At 43.7% G+C, this 22971-nt stretch overlaps 1 protein-coding gene across 1 annotated transcript; it reads right to left on the reverse strand.

Moving 5' to 3' along the window:
* Window positions 1-5663: 5663 nt before the first annotated feature.
* LOC123150180 (cinnamoyl-CoA reductase 1) lies at window positions 5664-7627 on the reverse strand. Its single transcript, XM_044570006.1, has 5 exons — window positions 7351-7627; window positions 7086-7240; window positions 6670-6858; window positions 6225-6583; window positions 5664-6013 (listed from the first exon to the last, which is right to left on the reverse strand). The coding sequence occupies exons 1-5, from the start codon at window positions 7496-7498 to the stop codon at window positions 5827-5829; spliced, it is 1038 nt and encodes a 345-aa protein (XP_044425941.1). The 5' UTR covers window positions 7499-7627; the 3' UTR covers window positions 5664-5826.
* Window positions 7628-22971: the final 15344 nt, after the last annotated feature.

The raw sequence follows: 22971 nt of genomic DNA on the forward strand, positions 1-22971 counted from the left end.
TGGAGCTTGGAGGTCGAGCTTGGAGAGGAGAAAGCTTAAGTAGTGTGGCTCGGGCATTCCATCGAACACCTTGTGTGCATAGGAGGTGAGCTAGAGCACCACCAAGCCCTCTCCCCCTCGGCCAGAGAAAAACAGAGCACTGGGGTGCTCTGCTCGCGAGCGAGGGGTATATATAGGCACCTCATTGGTCCCGGTTGGTGGCATGAGCCGGGACTAAAGGGGAGCCTTTGGTCCCGGTTCAAGCCACCAACCAGGACCAATGGTGGTGGGCCAGGAGCGAGGCCCATTAGTCCCGGTTCATCCCACCAACCGGGACCAAAAGGTCCAGATGAACCGGGACCAATGGCCCACGTGGCCCGGCCGGCCTCCTGGGCTCACGAACCGGGACCAATGCCCACATTGGTCCCGGTTCTGGACTGAATCGGGACTAATGGGCTGACCCGGCCTGGACCAAAGCCCTGTTTTCTACTAGTCCCTCCCCCATCTCGTGTATTCTCCTGTGGCGGCATGACAAGGTGAGCGGCGCCAGGGTAGCAACACGACGTGCTTATGGTGCATCAGAGGCCAGACGTGAGGTACCCATTCATCATCTCCTCTTAAGGCTACGTCATCTCTCTCCTCTTGGCCATCTCTCCTAGAATGGCGCATGGCGGCGACGACGCATGAACGCGGAGTGGCTCGTTGAGTTGCATGGGGCTCACACGGCGCATGCGCGGTGGGCCGAATTGGCGCGGCGGTGGTAGTGGTTGAAGGATGTGCTTTCTTGAGGTTGTTCGGCCATTTTGTTGTAAGGGACAGCGCACGTATCGGTGTGCCAAGGTGGCGGGGAGGCAGTGGCCAAATGACGCACGTGTCTGAGCCCTAAGGACGCGGTGCTGCGATGCCTATGTTCACTAGGATCTCATGCGGCAATAATCGAGGGAGGTCATCTAGCTTCAGCGTGCATCAGAAAACGACCATTGCTAGCTAGCTTGTATGGCTTGCATTAGTAGAGCACAGAGCGAGGGAGATGGACGTATAAGTCCACTCCCATGGGAACATGTGCACAAAGAGGAGGCTCGGTCTATAGTTTTCCCCACTGTCAAAGTGGCTAGGCTGTCATATATTCCAGGGCTTCACCTCGCCTACACAGGCACCACATTCTAATTGGATGTTAAAGACTCAAAGGTAATTCAACCATTGCTTTGATATTCCTAGGTTTCCACGATGAACTAATATTAAGAAAATTTGTCTATACATACGTTGATGCTCCTTGCAAGTGACAGCAGCTCATGTTTTATTTCTTTCTGGAACGAGCTGAAACACACGGGCAAGATGAAGATTAGAGAAGGCAATTAAGGAGGGAGAGTCATGTTGAAGTTGAGTTTGTATGGTTATAGATTTTAATCCTTGTGTGGGTGGTGTTCTAAGTAATAGTTTCAACACATTCAAGAAATAGTATAAAGATAATGCATATTACATAAAAATAACACTGAGAATTTAGATGTATTGTTTGTCATGGAGCTGTGGCTGGCCGATTTACATGAAATTAATTCTCTCAGTTGTGGTAGAAAATATAATACACATAATCCATATTGTTATGCACTAGCTATTGGGGAACGCAATAATTTCAAAAAAATTCCTACGCACACGCAAGATCATGGTGATGCATAGCAACGAGAGGGAAAGAGTGTTGTCCACGTACCCTCGTAGACCGTAAGCGGAAGCGTTATGACAACGCGGTTGATGTAGTCATACGTCTTCACAATCGACCGATCCTAGTACCGAACGTACGGCACCTTCGCGATCTACACATGTTCAGCTCGGTGACGTCCCGCAAACTCACGATCCAGTAGAGCTTCGTGGGAGAGTTTCGTCAGCACGACAGCGTGCTGACGGTGATGATGTTGCTACCGGAACAGGGCTTTGCCTAAGTACCGCTACGATATAACCGAGGTGGATTATGATGGAGGGGGCACCGCACACGGCTAAAAGATCAACTAATCAACTTGTGTGTCCATGGGGTGCGCCCCTCCCCCGTATATAAAGGAGTGGAGGAGGGGAGGGCCGACCCTCTCTATGGCGCGCCCTGGGGGAGTCCTACTCACTTTGGGAGTAGGATTCCCCCCTTTCCTAGTAGAAGTAGGAGCCCTTCCAAGTAGGAGTAGGAGAGGAAGGAAGGAGGAGAGAGGGAGGAAGGAAAGGGGGGTCGGCCCCCCTCCCAATTTGGATTGGGCTTGGGGGGCGCGCCTCCCTCTTTTCCCTTCCCTCTCCTCTATTCCACTAAGACCCAATAAGGCCCATGTACTCCTCGGGGGGTTCCTGTAACCTCCCGGTACTCCGGAAAAATGCCCGAACCACTCGGAACCATTCCGATGTCCAAATATAGGCTTTCAATATATCGATCTTTATGTCTCGACCATTTCGATACTCCTCGTCATGTCCGTGATCAAATCCGGGACTCCAAACTACCTTCGGTACATCAAAACACATAAACTCGTAATACCGATCGTCACCGAACGTTCAGCGTGCGGACCCTACGGGTTCGAGAACTATGTAGACATGACCGAGACTTATCTCCGGTCAATAACCAATAGCGGAACCTGGATGCTCATATGGGTTCCTACATATTCTACGAAGATCTTTATCGGTCAAACCGCATAACGATATACGTTGTTCCCTTTGTCATCGGTATGTTACTTGCCCAAGATTCGATCGTCGGTATCTCAATACCTAGTTCAATCTCGTTACCGTCAAGTCTCTTTACTCGTTCCGTAATGCAACATCGCATAACTAACTCATTAGTCACATTGCTTGCAAGGCTTATAGTGATGTGCATTACCGAGAGGGTCCAGAGATACCTCTCCGACAATCGGAGTGACAAATCCTAATCTCGATCCATGCCAACTCAACAAATACCATCGGAGACACCTGTAGAGCACCTTTATAATCACCCAGTTACGTTGTGACGTTTGGTAGCACACAAAGTGTTCCTCTGGTATTCGGGAGTTGCATGATCTCATAGTCATAGGAACATGTATAGTTATGGAGAAAGCAAAAGGAACAAACTAAACGATCATCATGCTAAGCTAACGGATAGGTCAAGTCAATCACATCATTCTCTAATGATGTGATCCCGTTAATCAATTGACAACTCATGTCTATGGTTAGGAAACATAACCATCATTAATTCAATGGGCTGGTTAAGTAGAGGCAAACTAGTGACACTCTGTTTGTCTATATATTCACACATGTACTGAGTTTCAGGTTAATACAATTCTAGTATGAATAATAAACATTTATCATGACATAAGGAAATATAAATAACAACTTTATTATTGCCTCTAGGGCATATTTCCTTCACTAGTGTGTGTGTGAAATAGATGGATTATGGTCCCGTGTCCAATAAGATGGATATGTGTGTGTGTGTGTGTTAGAGAGAGAGAGAGAGAGAGAGAGAGAGAGAGAGTGGGAGGGAGAGGGGGAGAGAGTGTGTGTGTGAGGATTTGATGGTAAAAAAAGTCGTCAATGTCACTTGATATGTATGAAAATATTAAATGTAATATTAACATGATTAATATTGAACTCTTAAAATTAATGTGGCCCCGTAGCAACGCACGGGCGTTCTTCTAGTGTTGATAGCTTTCAAAAAAAAATGTTCAATATATTTTAAAAATGGTCACGCATTTTAAAACAATTTTCGAGGCATTTCTAAAAACAATGTTTACACAATCTAAAACAATATGTTTAATACCATTCAAAAATTGTTCATGCATTGCTTTTTAAATGTCACATTTTTTAATTCTTAAGCAATGTAAAAAAATGCTTGCATAATTATTTTTAAAGCTACCATTCATAAAATGTTTGTGACATTAAAGTAAAGTTCTCGTGTTCCAAGAATATGTTCTTCACAATTTAAAAGAAATCACACAATCTAAAAACTCTTATCATAGTTTAAAAAATGTGTCATACCATTAAAAAATGGTCAATGCGTATTTAATTTATAACATTTATTTGAGAAAAAATCAAAAAAAAATTGAAACAAATGTTCATCATGTATTAAATGTGTGTCAAAAAATATTATGCATGTATTAGGAAAAATGTATCACACGTATTGAAAATAGCCGACTTGTATTTGAGAAACTATTAAATAAATAAAGGAAAGACAGAAAAACTAGAAAACCAAAAAACAACGCATGGAAGGTTACCGGTCGAAACCACTCTGTACAACCTTCCCAAAAACTAGTAAGATGGGTCGTCCCACTAAGAAGAGGGCGCCCCAGCACCAGAGGCGATCCGATGATAGATCTCGCAATAGGCGAGAAATAGCCCTGGCGCGTGGAATAGACGAGAAATCGCACACTACGTGCTCGACTAGGTCTGCCCTGACCCATATTGTTTCTAGCCATTTTTTCTAAAAAAAATATTCCAAGTGGTTTTCTTTGGCTTTTCTTCTTTCTTTTATTTTCACTAGCGAGATTGTGTTAGTTTTCCCGGTTTATTTATTTTATATTCACTTTTATATTCTTGTTCAATTTCTTTTCCTTTATGTGTTTCATCTTTTTATTTTCACTCCTTTTCATTTTTTGTTCTACTATTAAAATTTGAATGAATTTGTTTTGGTATTTATTTGCACATGTACAATTTTTGTATCTAAAAAATGCTTGTTAAGATATAGGGCCAATCTTTTGAAAACGTGGGACGAACTTTTAAAAGTATGCAATGAATATTTTGTAAATATGCCGTGACATTCTTGTAAATGTGTGACCTTTTTTCCCCCAAAAAATCATGTCCTCTGTTGGTGGCTCCAACGGTCGACATCGAGGAGGGGAATCCTTGTGCCTCGCTCTGGCTAGTAGATAGGTTAAGGTTTAAATTCTCTCAGGAGGGTCACTCGGGCAAATGGCGGTGCTTCATCTTTGATTCGGTCTTTGGAATTCGTCCTTTGAAACAATTTCAATAAAACTTCGGCATAGATTCCTACTGGCTTTTTAGGGTGGCGAGGTTAGGGTACGCGGCGGCCAATTTGGTATCAGGTTCTTCAGATCAAATTCAATTCAAGGGTTCAACTTAAGGGCGATGACTTTTAGGGCACGTCCTCGAGGACTTTCCAGTTATCATTGACGTGGTCAGGCTGGCTTTGGTATGAGAGCGACAACGACGGCTCATGAGCGACCTATTCTGACGGTGGCATAGGCCGTTCAGTTGTCGATGTAATTTTTTATTATGTTTGATGTGCTCTGTATTTTCGGTGTGTTTATCCGCGTCTTTTCAAAAGAAAGATAAAAACGTAGAACTGTGACGTGTGCCTGGGAATCTAGGATGTCATGGTGCGGCACGATGCGGGTTCTGCGGGAGAGGCCAAGGCGAAATTAACTGCTAGAGCTTTGGTGGCTGCTGGTTGAATGAATGCTGTCGCTGCTGTTTCTTCTTCAGAGGGCGCCACGGGTACGGCGGGGCGCCTGCGAGCCCAGAGCGAGGCGTGGATGCAGGAGGAGACCGCGCGGCGATGGACGGCGCGGCCACAGTGCGCAGGAGCGATGGGATGAGACTTGTGAGCAGGTCACCGGACGGCGTTGGCTAGCAGAATGACATGTCATTCATGGATGCTTCTGAGTTAGTGCTACCAAGGAGCACAGCGTCCCACATTACAAGTTTCCTTTAATTTGGAGAGTAGCCACACCTTTCCGAACTGCATGCTAGTTAAAGTTCAAACTGTTTGAGCAACAGCTAGCTGACACCAGAATGGCATGCCGATACATAGCTGCAGATTTTCACCCATCCATGGATATACAGTACTGCATGCATGGATGCTTCTGAGTTACTAAAAGGACTACTACTACTGTCTCAGTTGATCTCTTTCATCGCCGGCTGTGCCGGGGCAGGAGGGGCCGGGAGGACGCCCTTCTCCTGGAAGCTGACGACGGTGTCGTAGAGGCACTGCGCCACCGGCGTGAACTCGAGGCCCAGCTCACGGAGCCGCTGGTTCGACATCTTGTACGGCTGCTTCCTCGGGTTCACCTCGTCAGAGCACCTGCGATACAGTTAACTGTTAACAACAGCTTGTATTTTGTTGACTGTCCATGTCACCAAATGACTCAAAATTCTACACTTCAACGCGACACCATTACTCCATTAGCACGTGTGTTGACATGGTTGCAAGTTGCAACGCAACAGAGACAGGGATGGGCCTAGCTCAGCTAGCTCGTCGCTCGCTGCGATGGCTGATTACTAGTACTACTGACCTGCTGGGGATGGGGTACTCGGGGAAGAACTTGCGGAGGATGGTGACGACGTCCTCCCGGTGGAGCACAGCGCCGTCGGCCACGCAGAGGTAGCGCCCGGCGGCGGCGGGGGACTCGAAGACGAGGACGTGCGCGGCGGCAGTGTCACGGACGTGCACGTACGCCTGCACGGCGTTGGCGTACGTCTTGGCGGAGCCGTCCAGGTACTTGAGCACGTGCGTCAGGCTGGCGTTCACCGCCGGCTGCAGCGCCGGGCCCTGCACCAGCACCGGGTTCACCACCACCAGGTCCACCCCGCGCGCCGCCGCCGCCTCCCACGCCTCCCGCTCCGCCACCGTCTTCCCGTAGCAGTACCAGTTCTGACATAAGCACGCACACAGAACGATCAGCGACGAGCCGCCGGTGACGATGGCAGGCCGGGTGGATGCAAAATACTACAACGCACCTTGGTCTTCTTGCAGAACTCGAGGTCGCTCCAGCAGGACTCGTCGACGACGGCGTCCGGGGCGCGGCTGGGGTCCATGGCGACGGCGCCGATGGAGGACGTCAGCACGACGCGGCCGACCGTGCCGGACTCCGCCGCGGCGTCGATGACGTAGCGCGTGCCCCTCACCGCCGGCTCCACCATCTCCTCCTGCAAAGCGCGCACGCACATCAAGATTTGCTGATAACTGCGTCCATGCATGCATGATTGCATGCCATGCTACTGCTGACGACTTTGACCAATTGTCCAGTGCAGTCCAGTCAGAATAGAAACGGAAAAGTAAATAAATTTGATGGAGCCAAATCCACAGCAGTTATCGAATCATCGGAAGGCAATAATGGTTGAGTATCAATTTGACAAAGGTTAAACGTACGTACCGGATCGTCGGTAACTGGCGAGGCGGTGTGGAAGACGCCGTGGCAGCCGGCGATGGCGGCGCGCAGCGCGTCGGCGTCGAGCAGGTCCGCCTTGCACAGCACCAGCCGCTCCGCCGCGCCGGCGAGGCCCCTCAGGTGCGCGTTCTTCGCGTCATCTGCACGATGCGTACTCAGAGGTTAATTGAGACGACGAGTCAGAAGTCCAAAGCACCGCGCGCGCGAGCAGATCGATTTCGCCGGCGCCACCGTATATGCAGGCACGTACCGGGGTTCCTGACGGTGCCTCGCACGGCGTACCCCTTCTCGAGCAGGAGCTTGACGATCCACGACCCGATGTAGCCGCCGGCGCCGGTCACGCACACCGTCTGCCCGTGCCCCATGGCCGTGGCCGTGGCCTCGCCGCCGACGGTCATGCTGGCTCCTGTCCGGCGCGGCGCGGTGCGGCACAAAGATCTCCCCTCCGGTCGGTTAGGTGAATGAATAGATGTGCTGGCGATATCAACTAGTCAGGCAGATGAGAACAACGTATGCGTGGGGAGCGCTGGTCTCTGTGTTGTGTGTGCGTACTTATATATAGATAGAGGAGCACGCGAGTGTTTGGTGGTGGACTTGACAGAGAAAAATCTGACGTCTCCGGCTGGTAAATCAGATGAGATCTCCTTTCTCTTTCCCTCACTGGCAGGGCTTTACCAGAAGATACCCAAATACTTTTGATGTTTTCATTCATTCATGGTGTAGACTCCGGGTGCACGTTTCTTGACCGAGCAGGTTGCGGTGCGGCCCGGGTACACTTGCGCCGGATGCATTTGGATTTGGGCAAACGTGTTTGTTCTATATATCTTATTATTCTAGTTCTAATGTCTGAGTTGGTAGGAATAGCACAAATGTCAGTGCGTTGCAACGGGTGGAAAAACAACACACGCTCTTAACCCAATATCCATCACGCAAAACCACAATAGGTCCACATCTTTTATTTTAACGGAGCATTACATTTGTATTGCCGTTTATCCTTCTCACCCTTGTCGGCGGTAGCCTCAATTTTCACACAAATTAAAGTGTGTTTGCATGTGGTTAATCCTAAGGCATCTCTATCTCCCACTCTCCCCCCTCTCTCTCGCTCTCTCTCTCGCCCTCGCAACGAGAAATCTGTTATTTTTCCTTTGCGAGGTTTTCCAGAGGTGTGCATGCGTGGTTATCGATGTTTTCGTTCGTCTTTATATGATTTTAGTTGGTGTTTATTTGTAATCCGGATCGCCACGGCACGAAAAAATGAATCATGCTCTCTCGTGATGAGAAATCTGTTGTTTTTCCCTTGCGAGGTTTTTCAGATGTGTGTATGTGTGGTTATCGATGTTTTCTTTCGTCTCTATATGGTTTTAGTGGGTGTTTATTTGCAATCCATACCGCCGCCACTACAATGAAAAACGGACCATGTGCCACATATTATAAGTTTGCTTCCAAAATAACATTTAGAAAATATTTAGCAGGTAAAAATAGCATCATATTCAAACAGTACACATTTCTAATCAAATTTCATATATAAAAAATTAAAATCGAAGTAAAGGTTTAAAAGATATGATAATTTAGAAAATCATTTGTTTTACTTAAATATGATTCGCAGGTGAATTACCTAAAAGTCAAGGGGTTTCCGGAAAAATGCAAAATAATATGAGTTGAGTGTGTATTATGGGTTAATTCATAGAAAGCATAGGTTTTTTTTTGCAAAGTTGTGTGACCGACCGCCAGAAGCACTCCTTAGCTTATTATTAGGTATAGTAAATATGCCCGTGCTTCTCAACGGGTGAAAAATTATTATCTGTGCATGGCCGCATCCTCCTACTAAATGGACATGTCGTCCAAGACTCAGAAATCAGGCTAAGGAGATGTGGTGGAGATAAAAAAAAGGCTTTGAAATTATATGCCAAAAATGACATAAGGAGTTAGAAAAGGCAATTGAGACTTGAAGCGCTGCGATGGTATCATGGCCTAATTTCATAAAAGCATCTACGGTATTCTTTTTTGGTCCTATAAAAACAGCCTTCATACACTGCAAGGATCAAAGTTGTTGTCTTCAAGCTTAATGTCCCTCTAGCCTTATAGTACGTCTTCAACAAATGAACAAATTTTAATTAATTGGTCTCACTTATGAGTAAGCGTTGTACCTGGTGATGTTTATTAATGAACCGATTAGAAGCAAGCCAATCCAAGATAGTTGAACAACAAAATATGATGAATCAAAAAAATCAAATCACCGCTTGGAAGTTAATTAAATGAAAAAAATAAGAACAAACCAATACGAAAGAATAAACCTTTTTTTGGACACCGTCTCACGTAAACCTACTCATCAAGAGCTACCAACATGTGCTAACCTTGATGCGAGCTGATATGCTTGATTGATTATTTGAATGACAATCAGTTTTTTTTTCTATTCGTGCATATGTTGGTTTTTAGATGTCCGTGGAGGTTTAATTAAGAGCAAATCTGAGGAGCCAACACCAGCATGCAGAGCCCGGATACCATAATCACATTTAATTAGGAGTCAAGGCAATTCTCGGATAAATTGAATGAGCTATCAATAGAAAATACGCACAGGAACTTGGCCGAGTTGGTTAGACCTCTTCCAATGCAAAGGTGCTTAGATGTGGTGCTAAGTGCATTAAATAACTTAGCAACTCAACTCCCCAATGCATAGGTGCTTAACTTGTTGTTGCTAAGCCCATTTTATTAAATGATTTAGCACCTAAACTCTTTCATGCATTGGTTGACTTCTTTCATTTTTCATTTAAGTGGTTTGCCTAGGTTAACGCGCTTGGCATTGGTTCTTCCTGGGGTCACCAAAGAGCTCTCTCTCCTCTTTAATTGATGTGCCATGTCATTTTTTAACTTATGTGGCATGCTTAGCACCTGTCCAATATGGAGCACTGGGAAGGGCCTTAGTGCAACAAGCCCTCACGTTGGTGACCTCGGATCGAATCCTAGTGCCCCTGTTTATCTTTATTTTTTTCTATATCTTTAATTAAGACACACGCCCACAGGCTTGCCCGAATTAGTACCACCTCACGTGTATATTTAAAGTTCAAACTGAAAACATAAAATCACGGAAAGAAGCGTATTGTGACGGTGAACCCACGTCGCGGAAAGAAGCGTATTGTGACGGTGAACCGGGAGACTCAATCTGTGCTTTATTATTAGGGAGAGATTGCGTCCACTGTTTATTTTCGTCCCACTACTTTCGTCCGGTTTTATTTGGTCTGATTTTTTTATCCCCCCTCCCATTGGTTTATTTTCGCATCATATCTCACACAACCGGAAAAAATATAAACATATCAGAACTTTCTATGCAGGTGCAACTTATATTTAGTAATGTATCTATATGCGAAAGAATCAATCACAATGAATCTCTAAGGACCAAATCTAAATTAATTAATCTTACCATAATTTGTTCAATCACATTAATTAATATTTCCATACATCTCTACTCCTACCATCACCGCCACTTCAGTACTCCACCTCTTGTTTTTATCTCTCCACCGATTTTTTCCCCAAATTGGAACCCCTCCTGTCCTGTCATCTCCCGGAACGCACCCTCAGACGACTAATACCAGTAACAACAGGTTGGAACCAATGGGTATTTTGATCTTGCTGTGTTGACCAGACGATGTATATGGAGGTGTCTTCAGGATCGATGGTGCATCCCTACGTAGTTTTCCTTATGCTGTTTCTCATTGATTTTTTCAGTATTACCTTTGTTCCCATATGGCTGCAAGCAACCTTGAGAACAGAAACTAGCTCGCTCAGCGTGGGGTCGCCGAGGACAACGCCCAGCTCGCTGCCATGGTCATCCGCACATAGGCGCTGCGGAACGGCAGGAACAACACTGACAGCAGCACTGAGAGCAAGTTGCGATGCATGTGGCGACATGAGGATATGTATCTGTCTGCTCCTCCACCTTCAACTTTTTTTTCCTTTCCCCTTTTTACTTTTCATGCAAGTGGATAAATATTTTAGGTTGTGTGTCCTCTCTTTTCTTTTAATGCTCGGGTGTGTCGTCTTGTAATGGAAGATTATCCATATATATTGGCAGCTCCTACTTTTTTATGTGTGTTTTACTCTTCATATTTTGATGCCTATGCATTTAACTGAAATGTATATGGAGGGCCAAAATGCTTCCTGGGAAAGTAACCGGAGCAGGAACTAAAGTTAGTCTACCTATTTTTTATGTTTGCTTTAGTTTTTACTTTTCTAGCAGTGTATAATTGTTGTTTGTGAATGTTAGGATTTAATTAAACTTCATCCAAATAGAAATAGCACATGTACAATGTCTTGAGCGACTGTTTTCTTTCAATGCAAGTTCTTATTTCTTCTTGGCTATCATATTTGTACAAGCAAGATTATCATAATAACTAAGCAATTTTTTCTTCAGGTTATTATGCAGTTTAGGTAGTGAGTTTCTTTTTTGCAGATTTATACAGTGCCTAATTTGATTCAACAAGCATAATGATATTGCAAGGCTTAAAAAATTAGACTATGGCCACTTTTCTTAGAGCACCTATAGCCGGACTTGGCAAATCCGGCTAGTCCTCAAAAATTGACGTCCACGTCCGTGTATCTCATATCCAATATACTAAACCATGCAACCTCGATAAAACTATGTAGATTATGAAATGGACATACAATCGAATATAGAAATGCACACTACTAGGGAAAAGCCTAGCAGCAGCGCGGGTTTTAGGTATAGCAGTAGCGCGGGGTCCCGCGCTACTGATACAGCGCTACAGCTAACCTGTAGCAGCAATGCGTGTCTGCCCGCGCTACTACTATACAAGCGTAGCAGCAGCGAGCGGTATGAAAGCGCGCTACTGCTAATAGCTCTAGCGCACTTTACTAGGCCGCGCTAGTGCTAGTGGCACGCTGCTGCTAACTTTTCTCCACTCGCTACTGCTAATTTTATTAGTTTTTGTTTTTTTCTGCATATTTGTTTTGTATTTGAACAGGCTTTATACAAGAATCTTTAGCACATACAAATGTCATCATCATACACATACAAATGGCTGCGAGACCACAAATTTAATCATAGCATATGCATACAAATAGTCTCATCATAATCATCATCCAACACAAAGTGGTATCTCGTCATCATCTCGAAAATAGCGATACATGCAAGACCGAGCACACGGCGGAGAGATGATGATGTAGTAGGGAGATCAAAAGTGAACAAAGCTCTTCTTGACAAAGCTAGAACTAGTTAGGGGGCACATAGGTCACTTCACTAAATGCTACATCTACCTAGTTAACTAATTTGGAAGGAGACAACTTCAAATAGTGGAGGGGGAGGAAAAAGAGAAAGGAGATGCATTAATGGAGGTAGTGTAGTTAGCTAGGAGTAATAAAGAGAGAGAAAGGTAGGTAGAAAAGGGAGAGTAATGGGGGGAGAAGAATTGAGGAAGAGAGGAGGTGGGAGGTAGGAGAAAGTGAGGAAGAGAGGAGATGGGGGAGGGGGAGGGGGAGGGAAAAGGTGGCATTATGCTGCGTCTTAGCAGTAGCTGAAGGAAATATGCCCTAGAGGCAATAATAAAGTTGTTATTTATATTTCCTTATATCATGATAAATGTTTGTTATTCATTCTAGAATTGTATTAACTGGAAACTCAGTACATGTGTGAATACATAGACAAACAGAGTGTCACTAGTTTGCCTCTACTTGACTAGCTCATTGAATCAATGATGGTTATGTTTGCTAACCATAGACATGAGTTGCCATTTGATTAACGTGATCACATCATTAGAGAATGATGTGACTGACTTGACCCATCTGTTAGCTTAGCATGATGATCGTTTAGTTTGTTGCTATTGTTTTCTTCATGACTTATACATGTTCTTATGACTATGAGATTATGCAACTCCCGAATACCGGAGGAACACTTTGTGTGCTACCAAATGTCACAACGTAACTCGGTGATTATAAAGGTGCTCTACAGGTGTCTCCGATGGTACTTGTTGAGTTGGCATAGACCGAGATTAGGATTTGTCACTCCAATTGTCGAAGAGGTATCTCTGGGCCCTCTCGGTAATGCACATCACTATAAGCCTTGCAAGCAATGTGACTAATGAGTTAGTTGCGGGATGATGCATTACGGAAACGAGTAAAGAGACTTTTCGGTAACGAGATTGAACTAGGTATTGAGATATCGACGATCGAATCTCGGGCAAGTAACATACCGATGACAAAGGGAACAACGTATGTTGTTATGCGGTTTGACCGATAAAGATCTTCGTAGAATATGTAGGAGCCAATATGAGCATCCAGGTTCCGCTATTGGTTATTGACCGGAGACGAGTCTCGGTCATGTCTACATAGTTCTCGAACCCGTAGGGTCCGCACGCTTAAAGTTCGGTAACGATCGGTATTATGAGTTTATGTGTTTTGATGTATCGAAGGTAGTTCGGAGTCCCGGATGTGATCACAGACATGACGAGGAGTCTCGAAATGATAGAGATGTAAAGATTGGTATATTGGACGCCGAACACCGGAAGTGTTCCGGATGATTTCGGAGAAAACCGGGGCGCCGGAGGGGTTACCGGAACCCCCCGTGGAAGTATTGGGCCTTAGTGGGCCTGAGGGGAGAGAGAGGACTACAACCCAGGAGGTGGTGCGCCCCCTCCCATGGGGAGTCCGAATTGGACTAGGGAGGGGGGCGCAGCCCCTCTTTCCCTCTCCCTCTCCCTCTCTTTCCTTCCCCCTTCCCTCTTCCTAGTTGGACTAGGAAAGGATGAATCCTCTTCCTAGTAGGAAGAGGATTCCTCCTCTCCTTGGGGCGCACCAAGGCTGGCCGGCCTCCCCCTTGCTCCTTTATATACGGGGGCGAGGGGGCACCCAAAGACACACAAGTTGATCATTGATCCCTTAGCCGTGTGCGGTGCCCCCCTCCACCATAATCCACCTCGATCATATCGTAGCGGTGCTTAGGAGAAGCCCTGCGTCGGTAGCAACATCATCACGCCGTTGTGCTGACGAAACTCTCACATGAAGCTCTGTTGGATCGGAGTCCGTGGAACGTCATCGAGCTGAACGTGTGCTGACTCGGAGGTGCCGTGCGTTCGGTACTTGGATCGGTCAGATCTTGAGGACGTTCGACTACATCAACTGCGTTCTCATAACGCTTCCGCTTACGGTCTACAAGGGTGCGTGGACGATACTCTTCCCTCTCATTGTTATGCATCACCATGATCTTGCGTGTGCGTAGGAATTTTTTTGAAATTACTACGTTCCCCAAGAGTGGCATCCGAGGCAGGTTTATGCGTAGATGTTATATGCGCGAGTAGAACACAAAGGACTTGTGGGCGTGGGTATATACATATTGCTTGTCGTCACTAGTTGATTATTGATTCAGCGGCATTGTTGGATGAAGCGGCCCAGACCGACATTACGCGTACACTTACGCCAGACTGGTCCTACCGATGTGCTTCGCACACAGGTGGCTAGTGGGTGTCTGTTTCTCCAGCTTTAGTTGAATCGGATTCAATGAACAGGGTTCTTTCTGAAGATCAAAAAGCAATCACTATACTACGTTGTGGTTTTTGATGCGTAGGTCAGAACGGTTCTTGCTTAGCCCGTAGCATCCATGTAAAACTTGCAACAACAAAGTAGAGGATGTCTAACTTATTTTTGGGCATGTTGTGATGTGACATGGTCAAGACGTGATGAGATATAAATTGTTGTATAAAATGATCATGTTTTGTTGAAGTTATCGGCAACTGGCAGTAGCCTTATGGTTGTCTCTTTATTGCATAAGATGCAACCGCCATACAATTGCTTTACTTTATCGCTATGCGATAGCATTAGTTGCAAAAGCAATAGTTGATGAGACGATCATGTGATGACACATTGATAGAGATCAAGATGATGGAGATCATGGTGTCATGCCGGTGACGATAGAGATCATGACGGTACTTTGGAGATGGAGATCAAAGGCGCAAGATGATCATGGCCATATCATATCACATATTTTGATTGCATGTGATGTTTATCCTTTATGCATCTTATTTTGCTTAGTTCGGCGGTAGCATTATAAGATGATCTCTCACTAAATTTCAAGGTACAAGTGTTCTCCCTGAGTATGCATCGTTGCCAAAGTTTGTCGTGCCGAGACACCACGTAATGATCGGGTGTGATAAGCTCTACGTTCACATACAACGGGTGCAAGCTAGTTTTGCACACGCAGAAATACTCGGGTTAAACTTGACGAGCCTAGCATATACAGATATGGCCTCGGAACACCGAGACTAAAAGGTCGAGCGTGAATCATATAGTAGATATGATCAACAAAGTGATGTTCACCATTCAAAACTACTCCATTTCACGTGATGATCGATCATTGTTTAGTTGATTTGGATCACATGATCACTTATATGATTAGAGGGATGTCTATCTAAGTGGGAGTTCTTAAGTAATATGATTAATTGAACTTTAATTTATCATGAACTTAGTACCTGATAGTATTTGCATATCTATGTTGTAGATCAATTGCTCGCGTATAGCTTCCCCATTTTATTTATGATATGTTCCTAGAGAAAACTAAGTTGAAAGATGTTAGTAGCAATGAAGCGGATTGGGTCCGTGATCTGAGGATTATCCTCATTGCTGCATAGAAGAATTATGTCCTTGATGGACCGCTAGGTGACGGACCTATTGCAGGAGCAGATACAGACGTTATGAACGTTTGGCAAAGCTCGGTATGATGACTACTTGATAGTTTAGTGCACCATGCTTTACGTCTTAGAACCGGGACTTCAAAAACGTTTTTAACGCCACGGAGCATATAAGATGTTCCAAGAGCTGAAATTTGTATTTCAGACTCATGCCCGAGTCGAGAGGTATGAGACCTCTCACTAGTGTTTTGCCTACAAGATGGATAGCTCAACCAGTGAGCATGTGCTCAGAATGTCTGAGTACTACAATCGCTTGAATCAAGTGGGAGTTAATCTTCCAGATAAGATAGTGATTAACAGAGTTCTCTAGTCACTATCGCCAAGTTACTGAACTTCGCGATGAACTATAATATGTAAGGGATGACGAAAATGATTCCCGAGCTCTTCGCGATGCTGAAATCAGCGAAGGTAGAAATCAAGAAAAGTATCAAGTGTTGATGGTTGACAAGACCACTAGTTGCAAGTAAAAGGGCAAGGGAAAGAAAGGGAACTTCAAGAAGAATGGCAAGCAAGTTGCCACTCCCATGAAGAAGCCCAAAGCTAGACCCAAGCCAGAAACTGAGTGCTTTACTACAAAGAAAAATTGTCACTAGAAGTGGAACTGCCCTAGATACTTGGTGGATAAGAAGGATGGCAAAGTGAACAAAGGTATATTGAATATACATGATATTGATGTGTAGTTTACTAGTGTTTATAGCAACCCCTCGGCATTTGATACTAGTTCAGTTGCTAAGAGTAGTAACTCCAAGCGGGAGTTGCAGAATGAACAGAAACTAGTTAAGGGCGAGGTGACAATGTGTGTTGGAAGTAGTTCCAAGATTGATATGATCATCATCGCACACTCCCTATACTTTCGGGATTAGTGTTGAACCTAAATAAGTGTTATTTGGTGTTTGTGTTGAGCATGAATATGATTTAATCATGTTTATTGCAATACAGTTATTCATTTAAGTTAAAGAATAATTGTTATTCTGTTTACATGAATAAAACCTTCTATGGTCATACACCCAATGAAAATGGTTTGTTGGATCTCGATCGTTGTGATACACATATTCATAATGTTGAAGCCAAAAGATGCAGAGTTGATAATGATAGTGCAACTTATTTGTGGCACTGTCGTTGGGTCATATTGGTGTAAAGCGCATGAAGAAACTCCATTCTGATGGACTTTTGGAATCACTTGATTATGAACCACTTGGTACTTGCGAACCATGCCTCATGGGTAAGATGACTAAAATGTCGTTCTCCGGAACAATGGAACGAGCAACAGATTTCTTGGAAATCATACATAGTGATGCATGTGGTCCGATGAATACTGAGGCTCACGGCGCATATCGTTATTTCTCACCTTCACAAATGATTTGAGAAGATATGGGTATACCTACTTAATGAAACATAAGTCTAAAACATTTGAAAAGTTCAAAGAATTTCAGAGTGAAGTGGAAAATCATCATAACAATAAAATAAAGTTTCTACAATCTGATCGTGGAGGAGAATATTTGAGTTACGATTTTTGTCTTCATTTCAAACAATGTGGAATGGTTTCGCAACTCACGCCACCTGGAACACCATAGTATAATGGTGTGTCCGAAAGTCGTAATCGTACTTTACTAGATATGGTACGATCTATGATGTCTCTTACCAGTTTACCACTATCGTTTTTGGGGTTATGCATTAGAGACAGCTACATTCACGTGAAATAGGGCACCATCTAAATCCATTGAGACGACACTGTATGAACTATGGTTTGGCAAGAAACCTAAGGTGTCGTTTCTTAAAGTTTGGGATTGCGATGCTTATGTGAAAAAGTTTCATACTGATAAGCTCAAACCCAAATTGGAGAAATGTGTCTTCATAGGATACCCAAATGAGACAGTTGGGTACACCTTTTATCACAGATCCAAAGGCAAGACATTTGTTGCTAAGAATGGATCCTTTCTAGAGAAGGAATTTCTCTCGAAAGAAGTGAGTGGGAGGAAAGTAGAACTTAATGAGGTAACTGTACCTACTCCCTTATTGGAAAGTAGTTTATCACAGAAATCTGTTCCTGTGACTCCTACACCAATTAGTGAGGAAGCTAATGATGATGATCATGTAACTTCAGATCAAGTTACTACCGAACCTCGTAGGTCAACCAGAGTGAGATCCGCACCAGAGTGGTACGGTAATCCTGTTCTGGAAATCATGTTACTAGACCATGATGAACCTACGAACTATGAGGAAGCAATGATGATCCCAGATTCCGCAAAATGGCCTGAGGCCATGAAAAATGAGATGGGATCCATGTATGAGAACAAAGTGTGGACTTTGGTTGACTTGCCCGATGATCAGCAAGCCATAGAAAATAAATGGATCTTCAAGAGGAAGACAAACGATTATAGTTGTGTTACTATATACAAATCTAGACTTGTCGAAAAAGGTTTTGATAAAGTTCAAGGTGTTGACTACGATGAGATTTTCTCACTCGTAGCGATGCTTAAGTCTATCTGAATCATGTTAGCAAATTGCCACATTTTATGAAATCTGGCAAATGAATGTCAAAACTACATTCCTTAATGGATTTCTTAAAGAAGAGTTGTATATGATGCAACCAGAAGGTTTTGTCGACCCTAAAGGTGCTAACAAAATATGCAAGCTCCAGCGATCCATCTATGGACTGGTGCAAGCATTTTGGAGTCGGGATATACGCTTTGATGAGTTGATCAAAGCATATAGTTTTATACAGACTTGCGGTGAAGCCTGTATTTACAAGAAAGTGAGTGGGAGCACTACAGCATTTTTGATAAATATATGTGAATGACATATTGTTGATCAGAAATAATGTAGAATTTTCTGGAGAGCATAAAGGAGTATTTGAAAAGAGTTTTTCAAAGAAAGACCTCGGTGAAGCTGCTTACACATTGAGCATCAAGATCTATAGAGATGGATCAAAACGCTTGATAAGTTTTTTCAATGAGTACATACCTTGACAATATTTTGAAGTAGTTCAAAATGGAACAGTCAAAGAAAGAGTTCTTGCATGTGTTGCAAGGTGTGAAGTTGAGTAAAGACTCAAAACCTGACCACAGCAGAAAATAGGAAGAGAATGAAAACTCATTCCCTATGCCTCTGTCATAGGTTCTATAAAGTATGCTATGCTATTTACCAGTCCTATTGTATATCTTAGCATGATTCTGGCAAGGGAGTACAATAGTGATCTAGGAGTGGATCACTGGACAGCGGTCAAAATTACCCTTAGAGGACTAAGGAAATATTTCTCGGTTATGGAGGTGATAAAAGAGTTCGTCGTAAAGAGTTACGTCGATGCAATCTTTTTACATCGATCTAGATGACTCTAAGTCTCGATCTGGATACATATTGAAAGTGGAAACAATTATCTAGAGTAGCTCCGTGCAGAACATTGTAGACATAGAAATCTGCAAAATACATACGGATCTGAATGTTGCAGACCCGTTGACTAAATTTCTCTCAGAAGCAAAACATGATCATTCTTTGGGTCTTAATCACATAACGATGTGAACTAGATTATTGACTCTAGTAAACCCTTTGGGTGTTAGTCACATGGAGATGTGAACTAATCACATAAAGATGTGAACTATTGGTGTTAAATCACATGACGATGTGAACTAGATTATTGACTCTAGTGCAAGAGGGAGACTGAAGGAAATATGCCCTACAGGCAATAATAAAGTTGTTATTTATATTTCCTTATATCATGATAAATTTTTATTATTCATGCTAGAATTGTATTAACGGGAAACTTAGTACATGTGTGAATACATAGACAAACAGAGTGTCACTAGTTTGCCTCTACTTGACTAGCTCGTTGAATCAATGATGGTTATGCTTCCTAACCATAGACATCAGTTGTCATTTGATTAACGTGATCACATCATTAGAGAATGATGTGATTGACTTGACCCATCCGTTAGCTTAGCATGATGATCGTTTAGTTTGTTGTTATTGTTTTCTTCATGACTTATACATGTTCCTATGACTATGAGATTATGCAACTCCCGAATGCCGGAGGAACACTTTGTGTGCTACCAACCTTCACAACATAAGTGGGTGATTATAAAGGTGCTCTATAGGTGTCTCCCATGGTACTTATTGAGTTGGCATAGATCAAGATTAGGATTTGTCACTCCGATTGTCGGAGAGGTATCTTCGGGCCCTCGGTAATGCACATCACTATAAGCCTTGCAAGCAGTGTGGCTAATGAGTTAGTTGCGGGATGATGCATTACGGAAACGAGTAAAGAGACTTGTCGGTAACGAGATTGAACTAGGTATTGAGATACTGACGATCGAATCTCGGGCAAGTAACATACCGATAACAAAGGGAACAATGTATGTTGTTATGCGGTTTGACCAATAAAGATCTTCATAGAATATATAGGAACCAATATGAGCATCCAGGTTCCGCTATTGGTTATTGACCGGAGACGAGTCTCGGTCATGTCTACATAGTTCTCGAACCCGTAGGGTCCGCACGCTTAAAGTTCGATGACGATCGGTATTATGAGTTTATGTGTTTTGATGTACCAAAGGTAGTTCACAGTCCCGTATGTGATCACGGACATGGCGAGGAGTTTCTAAATGGTCGAGGCGTAAAGGTTGGTATATTGTACGGCTATATTCGAACACTGGAAGTGTTCCGGATGATTTCGGAGAAAACCGAAGCGCCGGAGGGGTTACCGGAACCCCCCTGCACTACTAGGGAAAACCCTAGTAGTAGCGTGGGTTTTGAGGCTATCAGCAGCGCGGGCGGCCGCGCTACCAATAAGGCGCTACAGCTAACTTTTAGTAGTAGCGCTGTCTGTACCCGCGCTACTACTATTGACTATATCAACAACGCTTTCCCAGAACGCGCTACTATTAGTTAGCTACAGCGATTTCCTAGCCCCGCGCTACTGCTATATCTTTCACCATTACCACCCCGTTTCAGCTTCAATAAACTGCAATTTCGAGATACTAGGTACTACTAGATATCAATTTCATAAAGCCATAAAACATTGTAGGTACTAGGTAGTGTTCCCTCGGTTCCAAATTACTCGTCGTGGTTTTAGTTCAAATTTGAACTAAAATCATGAGTAATTTGGAACCGAGGGAGTACTAGAAAACAGTTTCATATATACTCAACATGCATCCTCGAGCAGTACTAGGTGATATCGACGACGATCATCATATGTAGTTCTAGATGATATCGATGACGATCATGATATGTAGTTCTACATGATATCGACGACAATCATCATATGTAGTTCTAGATGATATAGCCACACACACATATATAGTTCTAGATGATATCGACAACGATCATCATCCTCAAGCCTAGGAGGTGGGTGTTCCTGATAGTAACTAGGATGGCCTGTCCAACACGAAGATTCTTGCCAACGAGGAATCACTTCCACCCAACCGATTTTAAGTGTGTGCGACCGTCTGTGTCCATGCGGTAAGTACAGGTGGTGACGGAGTCCCTTTCGGTAAGGCGTAGTCCAACTAAGCCTTCTTCATCAGGCTCGATACCACAACTCACAGATAGGTTCTTTGGCAATTTTTGAACAAGAAAAACATATCAATTAATAAATAGCTTCGCACATACTCTTGCAAATATATTTCTATTAAGTCTAGATTTCTACACTAACAAAAGACACAATACTACACATTTGTACTAATTAATCATGAATTCTACTAATAGGTATATATGGATTATCTACACTATTGATAGTTCCTTGGATTCTACACTAATAAGCATGTGATCAGACTCTACACTAAAGCATATCATCGACTAGATTCCACAAAGCATATCATTGGACTCTACACTAAGCATATCATTGGATTCACTAAGCATATCATTGGATAATTTGCATTTGTAAGTATAACAATAAAGCATATATATATATCATCAAATTACTACAGTCAGTATAACATACCATTTCATGCCCATCGACCATGGTACTTGTCAGGCGGGTCACGAATGGCACCCCGACAAAGTCATCACGTGGCGGAATTATGTCCCATAGGTTGCACACCTCCTCCTCGCTCAGCCTCATTTTTTGAGCTACAGTGGCTTCATGAAGTGGGTTCTCATCATCTTCATCGAGTGGATCCTTATTATCTTCATCATCTTTGTCATCTTCATCATCTTCCACCAGGTTGAGATAAATGACAGCCAGCTTGGGTCTTTCTGCTCTGAAGGAGAAGCTGGTCAACTCACCACCAGTAAGACGCATATGGGTAAGGAAACGGGACCATCCATCTCCTCCAATCTGTGACATATTGCGTCCTTTCTCGACCTCTATAGTGTATGGCCCCCCAGGAGCCTCAAATGTCACAGTGTCTCGTGTCAGCTTGTTGAATGTAACATCCCAAATTTTCAATTGAGAATGTTATACATTAGATCATTAATGCATATCATATTTTTATTTGCTTCTAGCTTGATCCTAGAAATTCTACGCAACTCAAGGACCCTCGGAGAGAGTTGGGGATTTCATGATTTTCATATTTGAGTCTTCTCAACTTTTAAAAAATAGGATCATTTGATTTTATTTATTTTATCTTCAATTATTTATATTACAAAAAGATGAGAGAGGGAATAAAATGACTTTCCCAAAATAAAGAAATATTGAGGATTTAATAATAAAATCAAATAAGATTTTAGTTGGAGTTATTTGCTATTTTATTTGAATTTAGGAAAAATGCGTGTTTTTCAAAATTGCATTTAGGCCCCAAATAAATGGTCATCCTGTTCGGCTTGATTTTAGAAGCCGGGAAAAATTTATTTCGGAATTTTTGGAGTCCGTTTAGTATTTCTTTTATTTGTTTTTCTGCGCGTAATTATTAAAAAAAACGAAACCGACTTTGGGTCGTGTTCGGCCAGGACTCCTCTGGCCGGGCCTTTAAATAGCACCGCCCCGAGCCCGTTTAGCCCAGTCACCGCCCGCACCGGAACCCCAACCCTAGCCTCCCCAAGCCGCCGCCGCCCGGAGCCGCCCGCCGCCCTGCCGCCGCCCCGCCGCCCCGCCCGGCGCCGCCAGAGCCGCCGCCGCCGCCCGCTGACCCCGCTGCCACCGCCGCCGAGATTAACTCACCGCCGCCGGTTTTTCCTAGAAAACCGTTCGGTTTTCAATCGGTTTTTTTAGATCCGTTTTTTTAGATAGATCGGTTTTTTTCCGG

The sequence above is a fragment of the Triticum aestivum genome, chromosome 7A (genome assembly GCF_018294505.1).
Source record: "Triticum aestivum cultivar Chinese Spring chromosome 7A, IWGSC CS RefSeq v2.1, whole genome shotgun sequence".
NCBI lineage: Eukaryota > Viridiplantae > Streptophyta > Magnoliopsida > Poales > Poaceae > Triticum > Triticum aestivum.

Excerpts from the sequence above, each read along its gene's own strand:
- LOC123150180 (XM_044570006.1), bottom strand. The coding sequence starts at position 7,498 with ATGACCGTCGGCGGCGAGGCCACGGCCACGGCCATGGGGCACGGGCAG. Across the intron at positions 6,859-7,085 it reads CGCCAGTTACCGACGATCCG|GAGGAGATGGTGGAGCCGGC; the intron begins GTACGTACGTTT and ends CGCGCTTTGCAG. Across the intron at positions 6,584-6,669 it reads AGTTCTGCAAGAAGACCAAG|AACTGGTACTGCTACGGGAA; the intron begins GTGCGTTGTAGT and ends TGCTTATGTCAG.